Here is a 23,599-nt window from a genome sequence, read left to right on the forward strand (position 1 = left end):
AAGCACCTGGTTGCGGAACGACTCGGCTCGGATGGGATCCTCAGCTGCCAGGGAGATGCTGCTGAGCAAGATGAAGAGCAGGATGAAGTTGGTGAACCAAGTGGCGTTGACGATTCTGTGGCACAGCATCCGAAACCTGCAGGGGACAAAGACAGCGTAAGACACTGCAAAATGGGACAGTAGATGGGGGCCATGGTAGCCAGCAAGAGAATTCTGGCTAAGCCTTGAGAACAGAAAGGCCCCAGGCACAAAGGGATATCTGTGCCAGTAGCAGGGAGAAAGCTCAGCACTTACTTATTTGTTGGGCTGAAGATGAAGAAGGAGCTGGCTTCAGGCATAGGCACAGCCTTCTCTTTCAGCTGGAGCTCTGCCAGAGGACGTGGCCGAGGACTCAGGGGGATTTCAGGCTCATCCTCCTCATCATCACCTGAAGGGTGGTCAATAGGAAGTTTTGCAAGAGAAGCAATGTAACCTCATGTCGTAACTTTCACTACACAGCCAGGCTGCGGCAGCGTCCCTCTGCAACATCCCCAGTATTTCTGGACTGACCTGGGAAGTCTGCGGAGGGGTAGGGATCTTTGATTTCATTGACATTGGATTCAAATTCATCCACTTTTAACTGAAAGAGAGACCGAGAGGCAGACATGCAGGTAAGTGTGCCATATTCAGGTGAGCTCCAAGCCTTTGTCAGCCCTGGCTGGTGGCAGGAGGCACCTGCTTCTCCACCAAGACCTCCCCAGGGCCCAACCCACCAGCACTGACCTTGGCTGTTGTGGGAATCCCTTCTCCCTTCGCCTTCTGCTCAAGCTTCTTTGCCAACATCTGTTTTTCATCTTCAGACTTTTCTGGGTAACCTCTGAGTGGAGGGCAGAGGGAAACAAGGACAGAACTCAGGGCAGGGGCACAGGTAATACCATTCAGTCCTGTTGTCCAGAGCACCTGGCTGGGGAGTTCCCACTGCCCTGTGCTGCAGCACTCACCTGGACATCTTCCGCCGCTTGCGTTCCTCAGCTTTGGCCTTCTGAGCTGAGGTCAGGCTCTCAGCCTCAGCCAGGTTATCAACTGCAATGGCCAGGAAGACATTGAGGAGGATATCTGGAGGGCTAGCACTAAGGACATGAACTTGGCTGTGTTTGGAGGATATGGCCAGGGCTGTCCGTGGCCTCTGCTTTGCTCTGAGAAACCTTCCTGGAGATGAGCTCTTGTTACAGCCCTGGCTGGTGATCCCTGACCCTGTGTATTCAAGTGCTGAGCTCTGGGCTGATGGCCCCGTCCTTCAGATCACTCCTTACACACACACACACAGAGCAATCTGCACAGTCCTGTGCAGCTGGAGCAGTCTATGGGGGTGGGACGGAGCCTGGACACAGCTTTGACGTCAGAGGATACAGTTCCCACAGACAAAGAGGATGATGAAGTAGATGCAGACCAGCATGCCGGGGAAGGATGGGCCCCCATAAGCCATTATCCCGTTGTACATTATTGAATTCCAGTCCTCTCCAGTCAGGATCTGAGAGAAGAGCAGACACAGTGTGAGGAGAAGCAGGACAGAACCCCAAGCTCAGTCCTGCTCCAGTGTCACTGCCAGGTCTCACATCCTGTTCCACCCCTGACCCTACACTCTTCATGACCCCATTCCTATCTTCCTGTTCCAGCCTCCCATGAACCCATACCTCTCCTAATCCTGAGGAGTCGCACAGCCCAGGGAAAATCCAGGCACCCCATCTTACATCTCCCTTGCCCTGCTTGCTGCAGCGCCATACCTGGAAGACACTGATGAGGGCCTGGGGGAAGTTGTCGAATGTGCTGCGTCGGACTTCCATGTCCTCAAAGTCATACATGCCCCCAAAGAGCTGCATGCCCAGCAGGGCAAAGACAATGATGAAAAGGAAGAGAAGGAGGAGCAGAGAGGCAATGGAGCGCACCGAGTTGAGCAGAGAGGCCACCAGGTTACTCAGTGACGTCCAGTACCTGGAGAGAGAAGTGTGCAAGAGGTGGAATGGGGCAACCCAGTGAATGGGCTCTGAGTGCTGGGACTCCTCCAGCCAGGCCCCAGGAGGTGGAAATGGAGCTCCAAGAGTGGTGCGACAGGCAGGACAGACTGAAGCCACTGGTCCTGGGCCCCAGCACCCCCATTTATCTAATCTGAGCACCCAGAGCTCCAAGGGACGCCACAAGACTTCCACTAAGCCCTGCTCTGTCTTCCTCCTCACTCTCTCACCACATCTTGGGGACAACGAGAACGCCAGCATGGCCTCGTTCACCACCCCAGGAGCCACTGGCACCTGCGGACACCAGCTCTGCTTCCCAGCTCCCACACCAACCTGGTGATCTTGAAGATGCGGAGCAGCCGGATGCAGCGCAGCACAGAGATGCCCAGGGGTGACAAAGTGCTGAGCTCCACCAGGATGATCTCCAGGACCCCCGCACACACAACAAAGCAGTCGAAGCGGTTGAAGAGGGACATGAAGTACTGGCGCAGGCCCAGCGCGTACATCTTCAGCAGCATTTCGGCCACAAAGAGTGCAAGCAGCACCCGGTTGGCATTGTCTGGGGGGGGACATTCAGGCCATCAGAGCATGGACCTGTTCATCTCAGCATGGCACAGCAGGAAGGGATGGAGGACAGCACTGCCACATCCTGCCCTGCCACCATTGCAGCAATAGCAACTTTCCAAGGAGGACCCAGGAAAGGATAAGGAGAAGGGTGACACATGCAGTCATGTTCGAGTCCACAGAGTGTGTCTGCATGCAGTGAGTGTACGCATGGCTGAGCTGTGTATGTGTGCTACACGCCATGTCTGTGAGCCGTGCGGTGTGATAACACGCAGCCTGTGCTGTGTGTCTGTACTGTGTGAGCATATGCAATGTGTGCTTATGTGCACTATGCATGTACACTTGTAAATGCATGCACTCCGCCTGTCCACTGTGTCAAAGAATATATTCTATGCATGTATGTGCACACAGCACGTGTGTGCAATGTGCAGTCGTGCACGTGTGGATGGTGCACACACACCTGTGTGCGTGGGTATGTCTGCACGTGTCTGACAGTCGCTGTGCTTTGCCAATGGCTGTGCAGGCACAGTAAGAATCCACCATGTCTACATGGCAGTGAGGAGTCCAGGACCCTCCCTCTCCCTGGGCCTTACCTTGTACAATTGTCAGCCATTCGGGCTGGAAATGGTGCTCAGAGGCAATGGAGAGGGTGTTCAGTGCCACCAGTAGGATGACCAGCCAGTAGAAGAACTTGGATTTCACCACATCCCTGCACTTCCTACGAAACATTCGGTTCCAACGCCTCCACTGCCGGCTGGAGAGAAGGCCACAGGGTCAGCAGGGCCATCAGTGCCAGCAGAACAGAGCAAAGCCACCTCTGCTTCCTTTTCCTGGGACTCTGCTCCTCCTGAACACAGAGCTCCCAGCTCTCCCCACAAAACAAAAAGCCTGGCCCAGCCAGGGCTGCCAGCCAAACCCAGGAGATGGTTCAGCCTGTGCATACTCACAAGTAGAGAATCCATTTGTTCATGCCCTCGATTTCATACAAGCTCTCTGTCTCCGACCCTCCTTCATCCAGCGGCATCATACCTACAGAGGGAACGACAGCCCAGGTTGTCCTTGGAGCCCTTGGGAAGAACATGCAGGAGGGCATCTCTCCCAGAAGCACGCCTGGAAGAGAGCCCCCTTCAGAAGAGACGCGGAGAACCGCTGTCCCAGTGAGACAGCAGAGACAGGCTGAGCAGGAGGCTGCAACTGTCAGATGCAGCACACCCAGCAGGCCCCAGGAACACCGCCCTGCAGCAAGAGCAGCAGCATCAGCAGCACAGAGAAAACTGGGCCCAGCTGGGATGTGAGTAAATGCAGAACAGAAGGAGAGCACTGGCTGCAGGTGTGGAAGACGTGTTTGGTCTTTCCCCAGCCCCTCTTGGGAAACTCGTGTATCTGCCAGTGGGAGAGCTGGTAACCCTGCAGTCTGCTAAGGACAGCAGCTGAGGTAGAGCTTCTGCAAAAGCATTTTGTTTCCTGGGTTTTTAGACAAAACAAGTCTGCAACTTTTCCAATGCTCACCCAGGAACCCAACCCACAGATTGCTGGTACCTTCTCCTCTGGTCCGGTGACTGTCCATCACCTCCGCATGGGTGATCCAGTCCATGTAGCCCTTCAGATCCTCCTCCAGCTGCTGCTTCTCCCGCAGCTTCTGAAATGTGCCTCGTGACTTGGCCTTCTCACGCTCTTTGGTGAACTCCCTGGGACAAGGCAAGCAGCAGAGAGGAGCTGTGCAGAGGCCGTGTACCACAGTCCTGTGGCAGACTGGTCCTTGGACAAGGATACAGCCTGAACTCCCCTAGCATCAAGAGACCGCTCTACTGACTGTTGTCCATCTTGGCCTCACTCCATGATCCAAGATCATGGGATATCACCAACTCCTTGTTGGCTTCCTCCCCACTACCAGTGCAGCTCCTTGCTGCAGGAGGCTGCGGCTGGACAGGCCAGCCAGGGCTAAAGGCTGCATCTGCTGATGGGTGCTTGTACTGCAGGAAAAGGATTTCTGCATTGAGCTAAAATCTCAGATGGTCACAGAAGCTGGTACACAAGGTAACTGGAGGTTCAGTGTTTCTAAGCATGCAAGGAAAAAGGCTGACTGAAAGAGGATAAGGAACAGAAAATATCAAGGCTTTCTTCCCACACGGGCAATGTCCACACTGCTCACCAATCTGGCAAAGAGAAGGGACTGGGGCACTTACCCACTGAGCACCCCCAGCACCAGGTTGAGAACAAAGAAGGAACCAAGCAAAATAAGGCTGACAAAGTAGATCCAGGGCCATTCATTCCCAATGGCATCGTTAACCTGGCAAGGAGAGAGGCAGACGATGTATCCTCAAAACACTCTTCCAGCTGTCTTTCCTGGGAGCCCCCAGCAGGCTGCAGAAGCTTTGTTCCTCTGAAGGGAGCATTTGGGTGGGACGTAAATTCACCCGAGAGCCTAGCTCCTTACCTTCGTGGAGGAAAAGCCAGACCTAAGCATCTGGGAGCAGATTTACACATCAGCTTCATACCTAAGCCTCAGCAAGACAGTCTCCCAAAGACTGAACAACACATTTTTTCGCTGGAGAAACACTGAATGGTCTATACCCTTTCCCAAAGGTGGGAGATAGAGCTCTCTGCTGTCTGTCTATATGGAGAGCAAAGGCTTCTTGGATAGTGACACGTGGACATGCGTGGCGCATGATGGGATGTGCACCACAGTATGAAGATTGCTGGGGAAGGGCATCTTTTGGTGGGGGGCTGATCTAACCTCCTGCATCCTGCGTCCTGCCAGGCAGAACTAGCATTCACCAGCACCGAGCTGGGCACCCAGCCCAGGCCACTGAAGCTCACCCAGTAGAGCACTTCGGTCCAGCCCTCCATGGTGATGCACTGGTAGACAGTCAGCATGGCAAAGCCAAAGTTATCAAAGTGAGTGATGCCGTTGTTGGGTCCCGGCCAGCCACCTCGGCACTCGGTGCCATTGATGGAGCAGTGACGCCCATGGCCAGAGATTGTGCAGGGGGCTGGCTTCTCTGACCCTACTGTGGCAATCACATCTGCGGGGAAAAGCCGTAACATAAGTGGCAGGTTGGGCAAGATGAGCAGTTCCCAGCACCCCCCGATCTCCTGCAGAGGCTTTCACCACTTCCTCACCCCATCCACGTCCTGTACCACGTGCCTTTCCAGCCTGCCACACCACACTCCCAGGCTTTCTGCTACCACAGAGGCTCTGTGGTCCCAAAAGCACACAGAGGTATCTCTGACTTCTCAATCCCTGCCACAGCCCCACCTGTCCCGAGGTAGTAGCAGGTCTTGTGCATCTTGCCCTTGAAGAGCTCTTGCCCCACAATGGCATAGATGATGATCATGAAGAGGACGAGCAGCGCGATGTGCAGCAGAGGCACCATGGCTTTGATAATGGAGTTCAGGACAACCTGCAGACCTGCACCAGGGAGAAAGGAGAGGGTCTCAGCCACATCTCAAACAGCTTTGGGTGCACCCTGTGTTCCTGACAGCCCCTCTGAAATGCCCCACACCAAGGAAAGTCCCAACATGAACTGAAATCTCTGCAGCAATTTCTTGCTGCTTTCCACCCGCAATGCAGGCAGCTGGAACACCCCAGCAGAGCCATTCTCCAGGCAGTGCTGGAGACTATTTCATGCCCATCCATCTGTTTTGTTGTTCTCTTCACGGCTGTATCTACATAAGCTACAGGAAAATGAGAGCTCTGCCAAGAGAAACTAAAGTGAGACCCTGAATGCACCAACCACCCAAAGGTGCTGACACCAAGCCACGGTGGGAGTTATGTGCATGCTGACCTGCAGATCCCAGCACTGACAAATTCAAGCAGCAGGGAGATGTGACACTCTGCAGCTCTTCTACATCCATATTGTGGCTGGGTGTGGACCAGCAGCAAACGGAACCTGTCCTATGGCCAAAACCCCACAGCCCCTCCTGTTAACAAGGGCCCAGCACTCACTTGGCACTCCAGACACCAGGCGCAGAGGTCTCAGCACACGAAATGCTCGCAGGGCCTTCACATCAAAGCCACCTTTCCCTCCCAGAGATCCTCCCTCCTTTGCATTGATCTGCTCCAGGGTCATGGTGACAAGCCTGAAAGAGCCAGGGCACAGTGCAGGGAGGGGAAAGGGAAGAAGGAACGAAGAACGAGGAGGAAGAGAAGCGCATGAGGATGGAGACCAGGAATCTCTGCTGGAGCAGCTGGTGCAAGCAGCTCTGCCGAGCACCCAGGCGCCCTCCCGTCCTATCCCTAGTGGGCCCATTCCCTGTGCCAAACACTGGAAAACACTGTGCCCTCCTGCTACCCAGGGCAAGCAGATCTGACAGGAACTGGGAGGACAGGGAAGAAGAAACGGGAGTTACAGAGGGTTCCAGGGCAAGAAAATGGGGCCCTTGGGAGAAGGCAATGAGCTGAGATCAGGACAAATGTTATTGCTCTCTACATCTATCTGAAAGGAGTTTGGAGCAACATGGATTGGTCTCTGCTCCCAGGTAACAGTGACAGAACGAGAGGTGATGGCCTCGCACTGCACCAGCGGAGGGTCAGGTTGGATATTAGGAACAATTTTTTCTCCAAAAGAGTGGTCAGCATTGGCACAGGCTGCTCAGGGAGGTGGTGGAGTCACCGTCCCTGGAGATGTTCAGGAAATGTGGAGATGTGGCTCTGGGAGACATGGTCAGTGGGCACGGTGGGGATGGATTGGGGTTGAGCTCAGGCATCTCAGAGGTCTTTTCCAATCTTAGTGATTCCATGATCTTGTCCTAAAACCCACTGCAGTCAGCAGAAAAAAAAGGAGTGTGGTTGACAGGCTATGGACCATGCAACCAGAGCGCCAGCAGCTTTCCCCCTTCATTACCCCAGGGACACGATGGAGAAGTCGAGCACATTCCAGCCATTTCGGAGATAGGCGTCCGTATGGAACAGAAACCCGTAAGCTATTATCTTGAGCATGGCCTCGATGGCAAAGAAGATCAGGAAGGCATATTCGAACTTCTCCTGGGGATTGCAAGCAGCAGAACGCACCCTGTTAGAGCAGTGCCACCAGCCTCAGCCTCACACCACACGGCTGCAGCATCGCTGTCACCACTGCCCCACGGCTCTCCTCCCACAGCCTCTCCCGCTGAGGCCCCGGGGGCCGTCCTGCTGCCATCCCACAGCCGCCATGACACGAGCTGGCTGTGCCGTGGCTCCCCGGTGCCTCCCAGGTCTCAAGGCCCTCCGCCTAACACCAGACCCCAGTATGGCAGATTGAGCTGCTGGAGCTTCACCATGCAGAGCTGTGCCCGCTGCCAGCTGAATCCTGGCACCCCGCACAGCCACCGGGCCCGGAATAGCTTGGCCTCCACGGGAGCACGGCCAAGAGCTGGGTGCCCACCTGGCTCTGCCTGTCACCGCCATTGCAGCCAGCCATGCTGATGGCTCTTTCCAGGCCAGGATTAAAATGCCTCTGAAGCAGTCGAATGAACTGGGATATTTATATTTCTGGTTTTCCACAGCCCCTCTCCTCGCTGTGCACCCCATGGAGGGCACGGAGCAGCCCTGGGCTCTGCACCAGGAATGGCACCCAGAGGGCAGAGGGAAGCAGCACACCATGGCTCTGCATCCCCCCCAGGGCCATTGCCTTGACAAATAGAAAGCACTGCCCATTTACCAGCAACCACGGCCAAGGCTCAGACGCGGTGCCTGCTCAGTTGCCACATCCACAAGCAGTGGGCATGCCAAGTGTCCCTGCGTGACTGCCATCCTACAGCACCAGACCTCGCTAGGTCTGAGAGAAGCAGTGGAGAGAACAGAGACCTCAGCACTGCACTTACGGGTCTTATCAGGGCTGCACTGCAAGCGTTCAGCTGAGCAGATTCAATGCTTGCATTCCCCGTTTATCAGTGACGGATCCCCCACAGCCCATCCTTGCAATCCCAGACACACAGACACAGCTACCACACACGTTTCAGATCAGCAGCTGTCAAGGCCCAGGCTGGTCCCAGAATCAGCACCCAGCCGTCCAAAAGTGAACTCCTGGGCCAAGAGAGAGACAGCAGGCAGCCCCTGCTACCTGAGTTACTCCATCCTTGGAGGCTGCAAGCATCCGTACAGCTCCAGCTCTGTGATGTGCTTTGCAGACCCAATCACATACACAGAGCTGGATCATCCTGACCTGTCCTGCTGGTATCACCTCTGTAGGAAGTAGGAAAGCTCACAGCACGGTCATTAGGTGCTATGCAGGGTTCCATCAGTGCTGGTTGGAGAGATCCCCCCCATAACCTGTCCTACGGCTGCCGGTCTGGTTTCCCCTTCCTTGTCTAGCTGTAATCTGTAGACAGATGCTAATGTCAGCAGAGGAAAAGCATGTCCTGACTGTCAGTGTGTCACTGAGCTGAGGTGGGACAGCCTCTCACTCAGGCAGATCACAGCAAACCTCCTGGATTCCCCGCATTATGGGTGTAGCTGCAGGACATGTTGAGCAGGAAACTCACGAGGCCACAAAGCCATGTCTTGAGCCAGGACAGACTTATTGCTGCCACTGGATAGCAGCAGAAAGCAGCCAGGGGACGTTTTGTTCTGGCAGGGTTGATACCTGTTCTGGCATTGCCCTGGGGCTGGGTGCACAAGCCCAGCCTTTAAAAAGTACTATAAAAAGCTGCAGATCTTCATAGCCTGCTGGGCTGCACAGACATGCTTCAACAATGTTAGGCGACATGGAGTAACCTGACCTGCAGGCTCTGAATGAGACCCAGCAGCAGGAATAACACTGCGCACCACACCGACGCAATGCAACACGACACAATTCCAGCCTGCAGAGCAACATCAGCTCCCAGACCCTGAGGCCACACAGGACCCTCCACAACAAGCCGCCTCTTTCCCTGCAGCCCCCAGCCACTGCAGCATCTCGCTGCTGCTGGAAGGAATGCCTCCAACGAGGCTTTGCTGCTCTGTCTGCAGCCCTGCGCAGAGCACAGCATCACCCGCGGCAATGGGCATCTGGCTCTGCTCACAGCAGGGATTGCTCATTCGAAGGCACCAGAATGTGAAGACAAAGAAACGTGCAGAGCGGGGCTGCCAGGCTGCTGATACCCGGGGCTGTTGATATGGCAACGGGCTGAGAAAAATAAAATTGGGCAGAGTATTAAAAAAAATGATTTGTAATAAATACAAGCAGATGAAATCCCTTCATGCAGTTAGCTCGGTGAGGGCCCTGCCACGCGTCCCACGGCTCTGCACCCACCTGCATCCTGGTCTCAGCCAAATCCCATCCACTGCTGCCACCCCTACCTCTTGCTTCTCCCCTGTCACTGCCATCCCCATCTCTTGGTACAGACCTCTCTGCACCTTTCAAACCCTGTCACATTCCCATGGCCAGGGAAGAAACCTGCTCAAATAAAATCCTTTCTTGCTATTCCAGATCTCAAATTTTTGGACCGCTTTAAGATTTTTCTGTAAGGGACAGAGAGAATACAGAGAGGTGCTTTTAAGCCACAAGTCGCCAGCACTGCCTGCACACAACATCCACCCCAGCACTGGGGAGTCCTGAAATTAGCAAAGAGAACATTTTGGTATAAACAACATATTTGGATGCTTTGATTCAGTGCCCAAACTCAGACTCACAATAGAAATCAATACGGATTGAACTACAGTCGGCATCTAAGAGGGGGAAAGGGACAGTGAACTAAAAATAATGAAAGCTATTGATTTGGATCACACCAAAACATCTTATTCCAGGCAAGATGGAGGGACTGGAAACAACGGCATAATGGACTGGGAAGAAGTGATCTCTCCTTAACAGAGGTTTGGGTGGTTTATTTTTTCCTCTTTAAAAAAATGTCCCAGAATTAAAATTCAGCTTAGAAATGAATGGCCAGGCAATTCAGTCCCAAATGTGCTAAAACAAAGCATTTCAGCCTTTCTGGAACAGGAAGTTTCCTTTTGGAAGCATTGAGATTAGAAAAAAAAAAAGGAAGAGAGATACCCTTCCTTCCCCTGTACTTCTCACACCACCCAGCTGCCTTTGCCCTCAACCTACAGTTCTTTCCAGCCACTCTCCAGACCCATTCTGCAGCGGTGTCTCTCTGATTCGTGGCCTCTCGCTGCACTGACACGTGGTGCCACCACGCAGGGCAGCAGCCCCGCAGATGCCATCACCTGGCACCCAGGCACGTTGAGGATGAGCTCCATGGAGCAGTGAAGGCTGACCGCAGCTTTACAGAGAGGAGGGCGGCAGGAGGGCTGAATCTCACCAGGCTGGAGTTGGCCACGTTGGTGTCATCCTCCGGCATGGGCAGGTAGATGGCCAGGGCAACGCAGTTGGCGAAGATGGTCAGGAGGATGATGATCTCGAAAGGTCTGAAACAGCGTTAAGGAGCAGAGAGAGAGATGGGAAAGCAGTCCCTGCCTTGCTGGGGTGTGTGTGGAGGAAGCACAGGGAAACAGCCTCCCTCTGCCCATTCCTGGGTCTCTGGAGAGGGAATTGAAGCAGGGTTAGACACAGGACCTGGAGAGGGGCAGCACCCGCACAGGACGTAAGGGGACAAAGCACAGAGTGAAAGGCCGCAGCTGAGGACTTGGAAACCTGGGAGTTCCCCCTACTCATCCTTCAGCGAGCCACTCTGAAGGCTCAAGGTCCTCTCCCATAACAGAGATCACAGAGCACTGCACTCCAGAGCATGGTGGCCCTGGCTGCGGTTGCGGTGCTCAGCTGCCAGGAGGGAGATGCTGCAGAACAGCAGACCTCAGGTGCACTGTGCCACCCCAGGCTGGCAGCTGAGCCAGCAGACACATGGCTCACACCTCAGCGTCCCCCAGCCCACACAGCAGCGCACTCATGGCTGTTCTGCTGAGTGCCAGAGTCTCTCTCCCTCCATGGAACAGAGAATTGGGTCATCTGGGCCCTGGGGCACCTCTGAACGAAGGGGGTGGGCTGTTGTTTACCTCCAAGGCCCAGGGACAGCCACTTGGTCACTCCTACTGCTGTCACTGCTCTGCTGTGCCATTGAAACCTCAAGGTCAAGCTTCAGCTGTCACATTCCAGCAGTCCCAAAAGGGCTCACGCTCCCACAGGACCTTGGCCATGACAAGGCTCCCACCCCATGGACCACAGCCTCTCCTTTTAGCACAGCTGAAACCCACCACCCCACGCCACCCTGGAAGAACAGTAGCCAGCCATGCTCTTTCACTGTCCTTTGCCGGTCGCATCCAGGCCACACAGGCTTGTGCTCCAGCTGTGCCCATGCCTAAAAGCAAAGGAGTCTTCTCTGTGCACCTGGTGACCTTATGGCTGCCAGCTCTAGGTACAGCATGGCACAAAACATGTAAAAGTTTTTGGTTCCAGTTCACTGCTGAGTGCTTCCCAGTTCTCCAATTCGTTTGCCTTTCCTGCGCTCATCAGCAGCACTGGAGCAAAGTGCAGGTGGAGGAAATGAAAGTGCTGCTCCACCTTCACGTGGCTCCTCCTCCTCTCCAACCCGCAGTTACAACCACAGCCAGTGCCCACTTCTGAGCTGTTTTGAGATCTGCCATCCCCATCCCTACCCATAACTACACTGCCAACTGCAAATCCCCCGCAGTCCCATCCCGCCCTGGGCAGAGCCTCCTGCGAGCACCTGCAGCTCAGCCCTTGAAATTCAGCATCCCAGTACAGCAGCCCTGAAGCCATACTAGCATTTCCCTACCCTATGGTTAATCAACTAATTATCTCCATTCCCAGATAATTACGCAGCACAGGGCTGCAGCGGTCACGCCACTGTCTGGTTCGGCACCGTAGGGTGAGCAACACCTGGGTGCCTGCTCAAAGGGGGTGAAAGGAGCAGCCCACCCTGCCACCATTCATCACAGCCTTTGTGTGGGTGCAGGGATGGAGGGTGAGGGAGATGTGTGACTTTTCGGTGAGAGCTGCGTAAGCAGAACAGGAATCACTGCCCAGGTCCTGCCACTTTAGCCAGGCAGCGCAGTGCTGGAAGTGGATTTTGATCTCTTGTTCCCATGCTGCAAAGGGACTCTCTGACCATTAAGGACAGCAGAGCCCAAATCGGAGAATTCTCCTTTTCTGCTTCTGGGATGCCCCACCAGCACATCCTTCCCTGAGCTGTGTTTCTCTCAAATGGGCAATGAGTGTGGAGGACACTTGTGCATGCAGCCGAGCAGCAGGGGAAGAGTTGGAAACAGACCCTGTCTTCCAGCACACCCAAACACATCCCTTGTCCTGAGTCAGCACAGGCCAGAGCGTGCAGATCACAGAGGACCTCTCTCACATCAATGCATCAGGAAAGGAGTGTTGAGGGAGAGGAAGGTGTTTCTGACCTGGGCAGTACAAAGAATTCTGGGCACTGGATTTCAGTGGCATCACCCGGCTGTATTTATACCCCCTTGAACCTGACTGCCCTCATTTCAGGGTCAGGATGTACGAGCCCTCATGGGACAGTTAGGGATGTCAGGCCAGGAGAGCTGCCAAGTAGGGATTAGCTGCGACCATCTTCTGTGGGGATACCTAGTGTATGGGTCTGGTATCACTGCACACATTCCCATTACTGGGGCTCATCTCTGCTCTGCAGCGTCTGCTGTCAGAGCCACAAAGCTGAGGCACTGACATGGCACAGGATCTTTTCCAGGCAGCTGGAGAGCAGGCAGTATCATTACTCTCAGCCTAGGGTGTCAGAAAGGCTGAATAGATGCCACCATGGTTTCACTGCCCAACCCCAAGCCCCTCTCATTGCAGTCTCCAGCTCCATCTTCAGCTGCTGCTTCCCAGGCTGGCTCTGCTGCTCCGCCTGGCCCCATCCCCACCACACCTCTCCCATCCCGGCAGGCTCTCCTGGTTCTCTCAGCACAGCTCCTACAGGCACAAAACACATTCACACCCAGCAGCCCCTTGCCACCCCAGTTGCTCCTACACCACCACATAAAAGATCCCCATGGCTTCACAGTTCCATCTTCCCACACAAGCTCATCTGACCCCAACTGGCACAACCATTGCCCTTTACACATCCTCCAGGTGTCCCCAATTGCTTTTCCTGCTCCCCCCCTGGCTCAGTGGAACAGCCAAGCACAAAGCCCAAGCACGGCACCGCAGCAGCGTGCTGTGAGCTCTCCTCCTGCAGATCGAGGGTCCTGATCCCCAGCACCCCCCACCTGAAGGATACTTCCACTCCACGATGCTGATGCATGCCTTCCGCAGTGGGTTCTGTAGGGTTAAGCAGAACAGAGCCCTGGGTGGCCGAGGGGCTACTGGTGGCACCGGTTTCTTGGACTTCTCCTTCTGTTGCCTCTTCTTTGCATCATCCTGGTGGGACGCAGGCTCCATGGTGGTTCTCCCCACGCTGTTTCTCCTCCTCTCACCCCACGGCTGAGCCCCCAGCCCCAGCCAGCCAGAGCTCCTCCAGATCCCCCTCTCTGAGGAGCCGGACTCTGGGGGCTGGAGGCTGCGTTCGCATGCACAGCACACAAAGCAGAGATTTAAATTTAGATCCCTGGCTCCCGGGTGCTGTCGCAGCTCCTGAGGCAGCAAAAGGACCCCAGCAGCTGTTGCTTCCTTACCCGGCGCATTGCGAGGCGGGTGAGTGCTTCGCATGCCACTGAGTGGGCTGGGGGTGGGGACGGCTGCCTGGCACCAGGCTCATCTTCTCCAAATGAAAAGTGCTTTTGTCCGTTGTCACCTCTTTCCCCAGTGCCCCAGCCAGCAAGGAAAGCCAGGCAACCAGGGGAACACACGCAGTTAAATCACATTTTGGGGGTGAAATGGACAACAGGACTCCAGCCAGTAGGGCACTTTCCCAAATATTCTTGAGGCCCCTTGATGGGTGTAGCTGCAAAGGTGAGCTATCTACACATATATGCACACACACACTTCCTGGTGATAGCTATAAGAAGTTGCTATCCAGATACATCCGCCTTTTAAAAATTGTATTTATTATATTTATTTGCTAGCGGTGGTTTGTGGTAACCTGTAATAAAAGGGAAATAATGCCTCCGTACCCTTGTGCATTACAGAATCTCACAACCCACTGCTGTAATCTCTACACATGGCCCACACCATTACACTCCTCCCTTTGTAGGATCTCAGCTTCGTTTGGTGTGCTCTGCTCAGCTCAGCCCTCATCCTGTAGCTGCAGGGTCTCTGGGGCTGAGCACATTGCACTGATGCAGGCAGGGATTGGACCCCAACCTCAGACTCTAGTGAGTCCAAAACATGCTCTGGTTTGCCATTCCAGGCGGTGAACGAAAGACACAGGAATTGCAGCAGGCAGAGGTGGGCTGTCAGCACCTCTCTGCAGCAGGGGAAACCAGGGCACAAGGAAGCGGTTTTGCTGGAGCACTCAACAGTCACACTAACCGCACTCCCATCCTCCTGAAATGTTATGGTCCAACACAGACACATCCCAGCCAACACCCCGCACCACAGCGAGCTCATCTGCCCACTGCATGGCGCTGCCCAAAGTTTCCTTGCCTTCACTTTGCACGGTTCACTTAACCCGCTGTGGAGCTGGCTCTGCTGGGCACCGGGAGGATCTCTCATCTCATTTAGTCCTCGTTCTTCCCCCATTCCTTTGTGGAAACTAGAGCTCAACTTCTGCTACTGCCTCCTGCAGAGCAGCAAGGACTCGGGGCCCACCTAGCGGCGACACAGCAGAGGGCAGGCAGTAACGGACACCAGCAGCACGGGACCTCCAAGAACCACAGAACATCCCGAGCTGGTAGGGAACCACAGGGATCCCCGGGTCCAACCCCCGACACCACCCAAACCCTACGGCTGAGAGCAGCGTCCCGATGCTCCCTGAGCTCCGGCAGTCCGGGGCTGAGCCCACCGCCCCCGGGGCCGAGCACGGCCGGACCCCCGGCCCAGCTCCGTGCCATTCCTGTGCCACAGAGAGCAGAGATGAGCGCCGCCCCTCCGCCAACCAAATCGAGGGCCCTCAGCCGCCCCTCCTCGTGTCGCCCTTTCTTCTTTTCCCTCTCCCCGCTGCCCTCCTTCGGACGCTCTCCGATAACTTTCTCCCTTCTTACAGCCAGGTGAGGCCGCAGCAGCGCAGCGCCGGCGCCGCCCGGCCCCACAACCCCATCCAAGAGGCCTCCACAGGAAACTTCAACCCTCGGGCACCGCCGGTTAAAGCCGCCTCAGCACAGACGCCTCCTGGGGCCTTCCGTCCGCAGCACTCCCTCCCACGACAGGACCCTCCCTCGCGCAGACCGCACGCCCGCCGCGCCGGCCGCCATGACACCGCCGCGCCAGCACGCGCCGTGCGTCGTGCGTCATCACGTCGGGCGGCGCCACGCGGAGGGGTGGGCGAGACCATTCGTGGGAGAGGCGGGGGGGAGCGGGCGGGGCCATTACGTGAGGTGGGGGGAGCGAGGGCGGAACCACTGCGAGAGGGCGGGGGAGGGCGGTGACTCCTGCAGGGGGCGGCGGCCCCGCAGTGCTGACAGCGGCCGCCCGAGGGCAGCAGCGCCCCAGCGGTGCTCCGCGCCCGGCAGCTGCGATCCGCTCTCCTGCGCGTCCCCGGCGCTCCGTGCACCGCGACCCCTGCCCCGCCCCGCTCCGCTGCCGGCTCCTGGGGAGCGGCGCTCCGGGTCGGGGCCGGGTCCGCGCGCAGCCCCGTGCGGGCGCTGGCATCGCCGCTCTGCGGACTTTGGGGGCCGTGGGAAACCGGCAAGGGCCGAGCTCAGCCGATGGCTTCACCTCCTCCGGAGCAATTTGTGCCGCTGGGGAGCAGTGAGAGGAGCTTGGACCCACGGTGCCACCCAGCGTGAGGCCGGCAGAGTCACAGAGCCACCACAGAATCAGAGAATTGTTAAGATTGGAAAAGACCTTTGAGGTCGAGTCCGGTCGCAACCCAACCCCACCATGCCCACTCATAGGATCGGGGAGGCTGGAAAAGACCTCAACCAGCAGCCCATCCCCATACGCCCGTTCATAGGATTATCAAATCATTATGGTCCGAAAAGGCCTTTAAGGTCACCCAACTCAGCCCGTCCCGCCGTGCCCACTGATGGCTGGGACACAGCACAGCGCTTCCCAAATCCTCACCCACCCCTCCGGCCCCTGGAAACCCCACAGACGGAGGGGCTGGGGCGGCTCAGGGATGCAGAGCCGAGGGGAAGCCCTCGGGTCGGAGCCCTCGGGTCAGATCGTGGCGTGGCCGCCTTCCGCCCTGGCGTCACCGCGTGCCGGCGCGGAACAAAACAAGCCTGGAGCGGGGAGCTGCCACCGGCACACGGCTCATGAATGGGGCTAAGAATAGATTTCCTGTTTACTGAGCTGCTGGGGCAGAGGGCGCCCGGTGCTATTTTTGCCAATCCTGCCCACCCTGCTGCCTATGGGAGCATGGAGCATCCCCTGGACGCTGTGGGCCGTGAGCATCCCCCATACAGGCACTGTGGGACCCAGCGCTGCGGTCCCCCGATGTGTTTTCCCAGAGGGAAGAGAGCCTTGCACACAGGGCAAAGCGCTGTGGATTATGGCACTTTCTGTGCTCCTCTTGGCCCCTCACAGGAGCAGCGCAACAAAACGCCGAGCAGAAGTCACGCAGTTTCCTATTCTTGAGAATGAGGAAGGCCAGGGGCCATTTACTGGAATCCCCAGCCACAGCCCTCGCCGCAGCCTTTTCTTGTAAACACTGACCAAAATACGTTGTGAAACCCGCATGTGGCTGCCGCACGGGGGGCTGGGCCACCCATCACTGAGAAAACCCAAAACTGTGGCAAAGGGGGATCATTATGGGTAGCAGCATCCCTGCAGGGGCTGCAGCACCCTGCACTTGCCCTGAACCCCAGCCAGGGTCCCCGATCCCAAATCCCACACCCCAACCCCCTATCCCTGGGCCCACGGGGATGCAGGAAGGTGTGTGGCTGCTGTCACCTCCCCAGTGCTGCCCCAGCATCACACAGACATCGCTGGGAGCCTGCTTTGTGGGGTGGGGGCTGGAAAGGGACAGGCTTCATAGGGTTTCTCCTCTCCATAGGCACTCCCTCTCTATAGTTGCTACTCTGCTGGGGATATTTTCTTGCTTTGTAATTGCAGATGCTGCACTCTGCTGTGCAAAATGGGTTGTTGGGCTTTTTTGGTGGGTTTTTTTTTTTTTTTTTTGCTTTGTGAGGTCTTTAGCAGACTGCATCACTAGGGCAGCATCTGTGCTGGTTTGGGTTGGGATACATAAAAGCTGGGCTCTAGAGGGGCTTGCTCTATAGCTGCTGGGCTCACAGGTACATTCCTGCTGGAGCAGATCCGGGGAATCCACACTGCGTGGAGCTGAGCTGCTGCTCCACACCTGCCCTATGGATCTGCAACCCTGTGCTTGGTGCTGCTCTGTGAGCATTCCAATAAAGCCCTTTCTGAAGCACGGCAAAAAGATTGGAGCCTCTAGTAATTGCACCCCACAAATCCCTCTCAGGGAGCAATGCAAAGCTGAGGGCTCCCCAGCACCCACCCCGCTGCACCCCCCTCACACCGCACTGCACTCCCTCTGCATTGCACTGCACCCCTTTTGCATTGCACTGCGTGCTGCAGGCTCTCCCCAGGCTCAGGGGAGCTTTGGGAGGATGCAGTTTCTGCCTCCTTTCCATGGCCTCCAGCAAAGGGCGTCTCATGCAATGGAACCAGGTCGTACACTGCGGCGTCTGGCGAAGATGCAGGAGGTGTTTCCCATTGGCGCAGGAATTCACTGTTTGCGCGTGTGTTGGGGAACGGGGGAGGAGGGGGGGGAGGTTGTTATTATTTAATTTTATTTTCCTGCCTCCATCCAGGAATCTCTGCAATGTGCTGCTCCCGGGGAGGCTGGGGCAGCCGTGAGTCACTGGAACGTGACTCAGTGCCGCTGCTCTCACACAGGACATGAGCAGAATGCAGAATGCCAAAGGAGGGGAACAGCCCTGCAGAGCTGCTCAGACCCACATTTCTCACGGGGAGACCCCCAGTGCAATGGAAGCTGAGCTCCACGTGGGATCAAAGCGTAGCACGGGGTCACAGCACTGCATGGAGAGGTCCTATGCTGAACCCCAGCACTCTCACTGCATCCCATGGCCGCGTGCTGCCCCTCCTTGTCCTCATGGTGACGGTTTCTGGGGGTCCAGGGGCAGTGCTGAGCACTGTGATTCTCATCACACCCCAGGCACGGCCTCAGCTGCCTCTGTCAGCCGTGATGGAAAGCCAAGCTGGGCTGGCAGGCCCTTCTCTGTGATCTTGTTAATTAAGAAGTACATTTAATTAGCAGCACCCCAGCTGTGACTCAGCTCGTCATCATGATCGAAACAAGAGCTGGCACCGTGAACCCCCAACCCCAGCAGGACCCCACTGACGTTTTGGGGTGGGTTCCCATGGGATGGGGTGGACTGGGGCCATCCCCGGGCACAGCTGCTGTCACCCCCTCCCAGGGGCAATTCCTCATTGCCACGCTGCAAATAATCACATTAATAACCCATTTACCACGCTAAAAATAGTCTTGATAATGACACCCAGAGCTTTCCAGGAATAGATCTTAAAAACACGGGGAAAGCTGTTCCCAAAACGCCACGATGTGCAGATGGGGAAACTGAGGCACAGCCACACCGTGTCCCCGGGCACGGAGCCTCTGCCGGGTGGCTGCGGAATGCGCTCCTGAATAAACCGCCGTGGAAATGAGCTCCTTCTGTATATGTATAGGTGCCGTCCTGCCAGCTGGATCCCCAGAGGGGACAGAGAGAGGAAACTGGGAGGCTGCCTGGAGCGTGGGGGCTTCGCTCGGCACCACCGCCCCGCGCTGGGGTGGGGGCGTCGGAGTTGGTCTGCGGTGTGGGGCTGTGCTGGGTAATGCTGCAGAGCAGCACTGCGCGCGGGGTGTGGGGTGGCAGAGGACCCCCCCCCTCCCCTCCCAGCAGGGCCATCGCCCCCTGTACCCCATCCATGGTGGCCAAAATGGGGGCACTTCCCCTCCCGCTAAATTCATCCCCGCGAATGATTCTCCCCATCTGCATCTGCGGCGCAGCTCCCGGTACCACCTCCACCCGCATCCCATCACGCACGCACCCCTCCCTGCACCACCACGTGCAAGGTGGGGGGGTGGAGGGGAGCTGCACGCACACGCGGGGCCGCACCGGGCAGGGCCGCCCTCGCTCGGGTTTCCCGCAGCTCCCGCAGTGGTGCTGCACCCCCCGCCCCCCCCCACGGAACGGGAGGAGCCGCCGGACCGCTCCATTAGCGATGCAGACAGTGCCGCTTCCCCGTCTGGAGCAGCCGCAGCCCCCGCAAAGCCCCCGCCCGGCTGCGGGGCTGCACCCCCCGGAGGTGCTATTCTGAGGGTCCCCGCCCGTGGATGGATGCTGAAGGCGGCGGGGGGGTGGGGACTGCATGGGGGGGTTCCTCCCCCAAAAGGGTGGGCGGTGGGAGAGGGGTGACCGCGGAGGTTCCCCGCAGGCGGCTGCAAATATCGCTGCGCGCCGCTGCTGGCGGGAAGGGGGAGGTTATCAGAAGCCTGTGGGGGTGGGGTCGTGCTGTCCCCGCGTCCCCCCGGCCGCTGCGGTAAGGCCGGGCGCCCCCCGCCCCGCTGTGCCGCTGGAGGGGCGGACGGGGAGGTGAGGACGGAGCCACTGCCCCCGGGTGGGGAAGCAGAGGGAGGTGGGGCGGTGAGGAAGGGGTGGGGACGGCGGGGGGGACAAAGCCACCACCGTGTGCAGCCCTGAACAGAGCCGTCCCCTTGCAGCAGCTCCAGCCCCTGCAGCGGGTCCAGCCCATGCGATGGGTCCGTCCCTTTGCACCACAGCCAGCCCCGTTCCTCTGTATCACACCCAGCCCTCCGCACCGCATCTGTCCCTCTGCATTGCATTTGTCCCTCCGCGCCGCATTCATCCGTCCGCATCCATCCCCAGATCATCCAAAGCCACAGCGACGCCAGGGGACAAGCAGCTATGGGGAGGGGGACGGGGTGGAGGGGGTAGCAGAGGGTCTCCGCCTGCTGCCCTTTGGTGCGCTGCCCCACATCCCTCCCTGCTCCGTTACCGGCGCGTCCCATTGGAGCTGCCGAGCGCGGGGCAATCGGGGACACGCAAGGGAGGGAGCGGCTGCGTTTATTTTCTTCCATCCGAATCCACCCGCCGCAGAGAGAACGGGGTGGGGAGGAGGAGATGAGGAAACCCATTCGGATCTGCAGAGGAGATGCTGCCACCCAAGCCGTAGCGTTAGATTTATTATTATTTATTCATTTTTTTGGTCGGTTATTTTAGCGTCTCGTCTCGTCTCGTGGCGGAGCCGGGTGATAAATATCGGCATTCTGGTAAGCGGTGAATCACCGCCTGCTGACACGAGTGCTCCTGGCCCCCCGCCACCCCCAGCCCCACGCCGCCCCACCGCGGGGCCGTGCTGGCCGCAGCAAATATGTTTGGCCACGTTCCCCTGGCTGCCGCCCCAGGACGGTGTCGGGAATCGGCTCCAAATCATGTTCTGTGGGCAGGCAGCCGCTAGGTAATGGTATTTCCATGGGTGATGAGATGCTGCGGGGACGTGGCGACGCTCCTGTCCTCCTCTGGGATGTGTCCCTGCTGCAGACCCCACAGCCACCCCATTGCTGCCTTGTCCCCGCCCGCTGGGTCCCACGTGGGGCTGATCTCTGTTGTTTTGCAGCCCTGTATCCCCCCCAGCATCCCTGACACCCCCAGATTCCGCTGCCTCCCTGCAGCCTCACCCTGGGGGATGCAGCTCCCCACCCCAGGTCAGTGCATCCCCAGTTCTCATCCCTGTGCTGCCAGTGCTTGTGCCAGATGGATGTCCCAACGGGGTACCACTGCTGCTGGGACCCCAAATCCAAACCCACCCTGGGTTCTGTTACTGTGATGGGGCCAGAACACCTGGAGGAAGCACACGTGGGGCACTGACTGTGCGGTGTCACTTGGTGCCGTGTGGCACATCCTGTCCCCAGTGCTGGCACTGACGTGCTGTGGTCCATGGGAGCCCAGGGGTGGCACCGCAGCAGAATCCAGGCTTTAAAGACTTCCCCCAGCAGCGGCTGATCCCCTCCACAAGTTACAGAAGGTCCTTGGACCTCGTGAGCAGCTGGTGTGAAGCTGTAATTACCTTAATTAGCTCTGGGATTGCATTCCCTCCCTGTGCTAATTTCGTTTCTACAGTAACCAGCCTGAGAGGTGTGTGTGTGCCCGGTCCCGTGGCACAAAGCAAAGCAGAGAGCAAAGCCCTGAAGTCACCCCAAAACCAGGGAACCCCCCTGAATCCCTTGGCCGCCCCCAGCCTCAATGCCCCGTGCATTCGGTAACCCACTGCAGAGCTTTGGGAGGGCCCTGGGTGCTCCTCACTGTCCCAAAGGGGTAACGTGCACCGCCCGACCCTGGGTGCAACGGGTTTGGGATCGCGCAGAGCCCCGGCTCTTTGCTGTAACCCAATATCCCCCTGATGTAAGAGCCATTTGGGAGGAAACCATAAAAGCTTCAGGAAATGGGTATTAATTCACATCGAGGCAATAAAGGGGAAGGAGGGCTCCCAGGCAGAGCGCTGGGCCCTGGGGAGGGCCAAGCTGTGCCCCATCGCAGCAAAAAAAAACCCAGATAGGAAATCATCCCGAGAGCTTTGGGGTTCAGACCCGAGGGGTTCCGAAGTGGGAGCACCCAGCAGCGGGCAGAGCTCCCTGCCCGTGGAGCTGGGCAGCACTGACCACTAGAAGGCAACGGGAACAAGGCGCGGGGCTGCCTTCTCGCCCGGCACATTCCACGTGGGGCCGGCGGTTGCCCTGGAAATGCGGGGGAAAAAAAAAAAAAGAAAGAAAGAAAGAAAGAAAGAAAAAAAAAATTATCTGAGAAATTTAAACAAAAAGGGCCACGAGGCTGAGCGGGCTGCAGTGCTGCGGGAGCGGGCGATGCTCCGGGGGCTGGGTGCTGTGTGTTGAGTGCTGTGCCCCCCCGCCGCATCCCGGGCTATAAATAGTGCAGGAAAGCAGTTGCGGTGCTGCCACGAGGCTTTGGCAGTCCCCAAAAGCCATCGGGAGGGGGGAGCGTGACAGCGTGCGGGGCAGCGACCGCACTCCCATCCCCATTTTCCCGGCGCAGATTGATCCCCTCGGCGGGCAGCGGCTGCAGGACACGGCGGAGGTGCGTTTTGCTGAGTGGCTGCTTTTTAAAAATAACTCTGCCTTTGTCAGCAGGTCAGGGCTGCTCCAGATTGAAGGATCGCAGCCGCCCATCCCTCCCCTGCTCCCCTCTTTAGGATGCTCTGGGGAATGCTGGACCGCCGCATCCCGCGCTGGGAATGCTCCCACATCCCTCGTGCATCACCATCCCCAGGCGCTGAGTGGGGGATGCGTGAGTCCACGTCCCCCAAACCCCACCTGGAAGCTGCCCCTCCGCCCACGGGGTTGGGGAGGAATGGGGGCACACGGGCACGGAGCTGCCAGCGTCCGCTCAGCTGAGTCACGCGGTGATTACGCCCTAAATGTGAGCGCGTTCGTGCAGGGATGAGAGATGCTCACATGAGGCAGCACGGGGAGCTCCGCGCTCTCCCCCCTTCAGCAGCTGAGGGCTGTGCCCCATCCACCGCTGCGGCAGAAAAGGAGCAGATTCAGCCGGGTTTGGCTGGGAATAGGGAAAATGCACCAACACGAGGACTGCAGCAGAGTGATGGATGTGGACGGGAAAACCTGATGGGCAGAGAGTGGGGGCTCTGAGGGACACCGGGAGGAATGGGCAGCGGACACGGAGCGGAGGGCAGGGAAGCAGCTCCGTGGTTTTGTCCTCCCTGCTGTGTCCGTGGGGTTATGCTGTACCCAAAGGGCTCAAAGGAAAATGGGAACGGGGTGAATGGTAGTGCTGCGTCCATCCCCACGGGGATGCAGGGCACACAAGGGCTCTCAGTCCCCATTGGTGACTCTTTGGGCACATTGAGGAGCAAACACTGAGAGAGGCTCTGAGCCTGCTGGGGCTGTCCTGCCGTAGGGAATGGCCCTGTGTGCCCTAACAGCAGAGCAGTGGCAGCTCGGTGTCCTTGCACACACATCCCTGAGCCAGAGTCCTGTGCCATCCTCATGCCACCCCCACGCAGTCCTTGTCCTATCCCCATCCCATCCCATCCCATCCCATCCCATCCCATCCCATCCCA

At 57.5% G+C, this 23,599-nt stretch overlaps 1 protein-coding gene across 2 annotated transcripts in view; it reads right to left on the reverse strand.

Moving 5' to 3' along the window:
* The window catches only part of CACNA1S (calcium voltage-gated channel subunit alpha1 S), a gene marked incomplete at its 5' end in the record, with an annotated part of 28,482 nt that extends 14,645 nt beyond the window's left edge, over positions 1-13,837 (reverse strand). For both annotated transcript variants that reach the window (XM_079546543.1, XM_079546542.1), the window contains 18 exons: positions 7-136; positions 295-427; positions 550-619; positions 763-856; positions 981-1,095; positions 1,390-1,510; positions 1,764-1,971; positions 2,325-2,550; positions 3,149-3,309; positions 3,503-3,584; positions 4,095-4,243; positions 4,742-4,845; positions 5,376-5,581; positions 5,815-5,967; positions 6,505-6,638; positions 7,403-7,542; positions 10,779-10,884; positions 13,677-13,837. In XM_079546543.1, coding sequence (XP_079402669.1) covers positions 7-136; positions 295-427; positions 550-619; positions 763-856; positions 981-1,095; positions 1,390-1,510; positions 1,764-1,971; positions 2,325-2,550; positions 3,149-3,309; positions 3,503-3,584; positions 4,095-4,243; positions 4,742-4,845; positions 5,376-5,581; positions 5,815-5,967; positions 6,505-6,638; positions 7,403-7,542; positions 10,779-10,884; positions 13,677-13,837 — 2,493 coding nt within the window. The remainder of the gene's footprint in view (positions 1-6; positions 137-294; positions 428-549; positions 620-762; positions 857-980; positions 1,096-1,389; positions 1,511-1,763; positions 1,972-2,324; positions 2,551-3,148; positions 3,310-3,502; positions 3,585-4,094; positions 4,244-4,741; positions 4,846-5,375; positions 5,582-5,814; positions 5,968-6,504; positions 6,639-7,402; positions 7,543-10,778; positions 10,885-13,676) is intronic.
* Between the last annotated feature and the right edge of the window lie 9,762 nt (positions 13,838-23,599).

Source organism: Tetrao urogallus (assembly GCF_951394365.1).
Source record: "Tetrao urogallus genome assembly, chromosome: 24".
NCBI classification, from domain to species: domain Eukaryota; kingdom Metazoa; phylum Chordata; class Aves; order Galliformes; family Phasianidae; genus Tetrao; species Tetrao urogallus.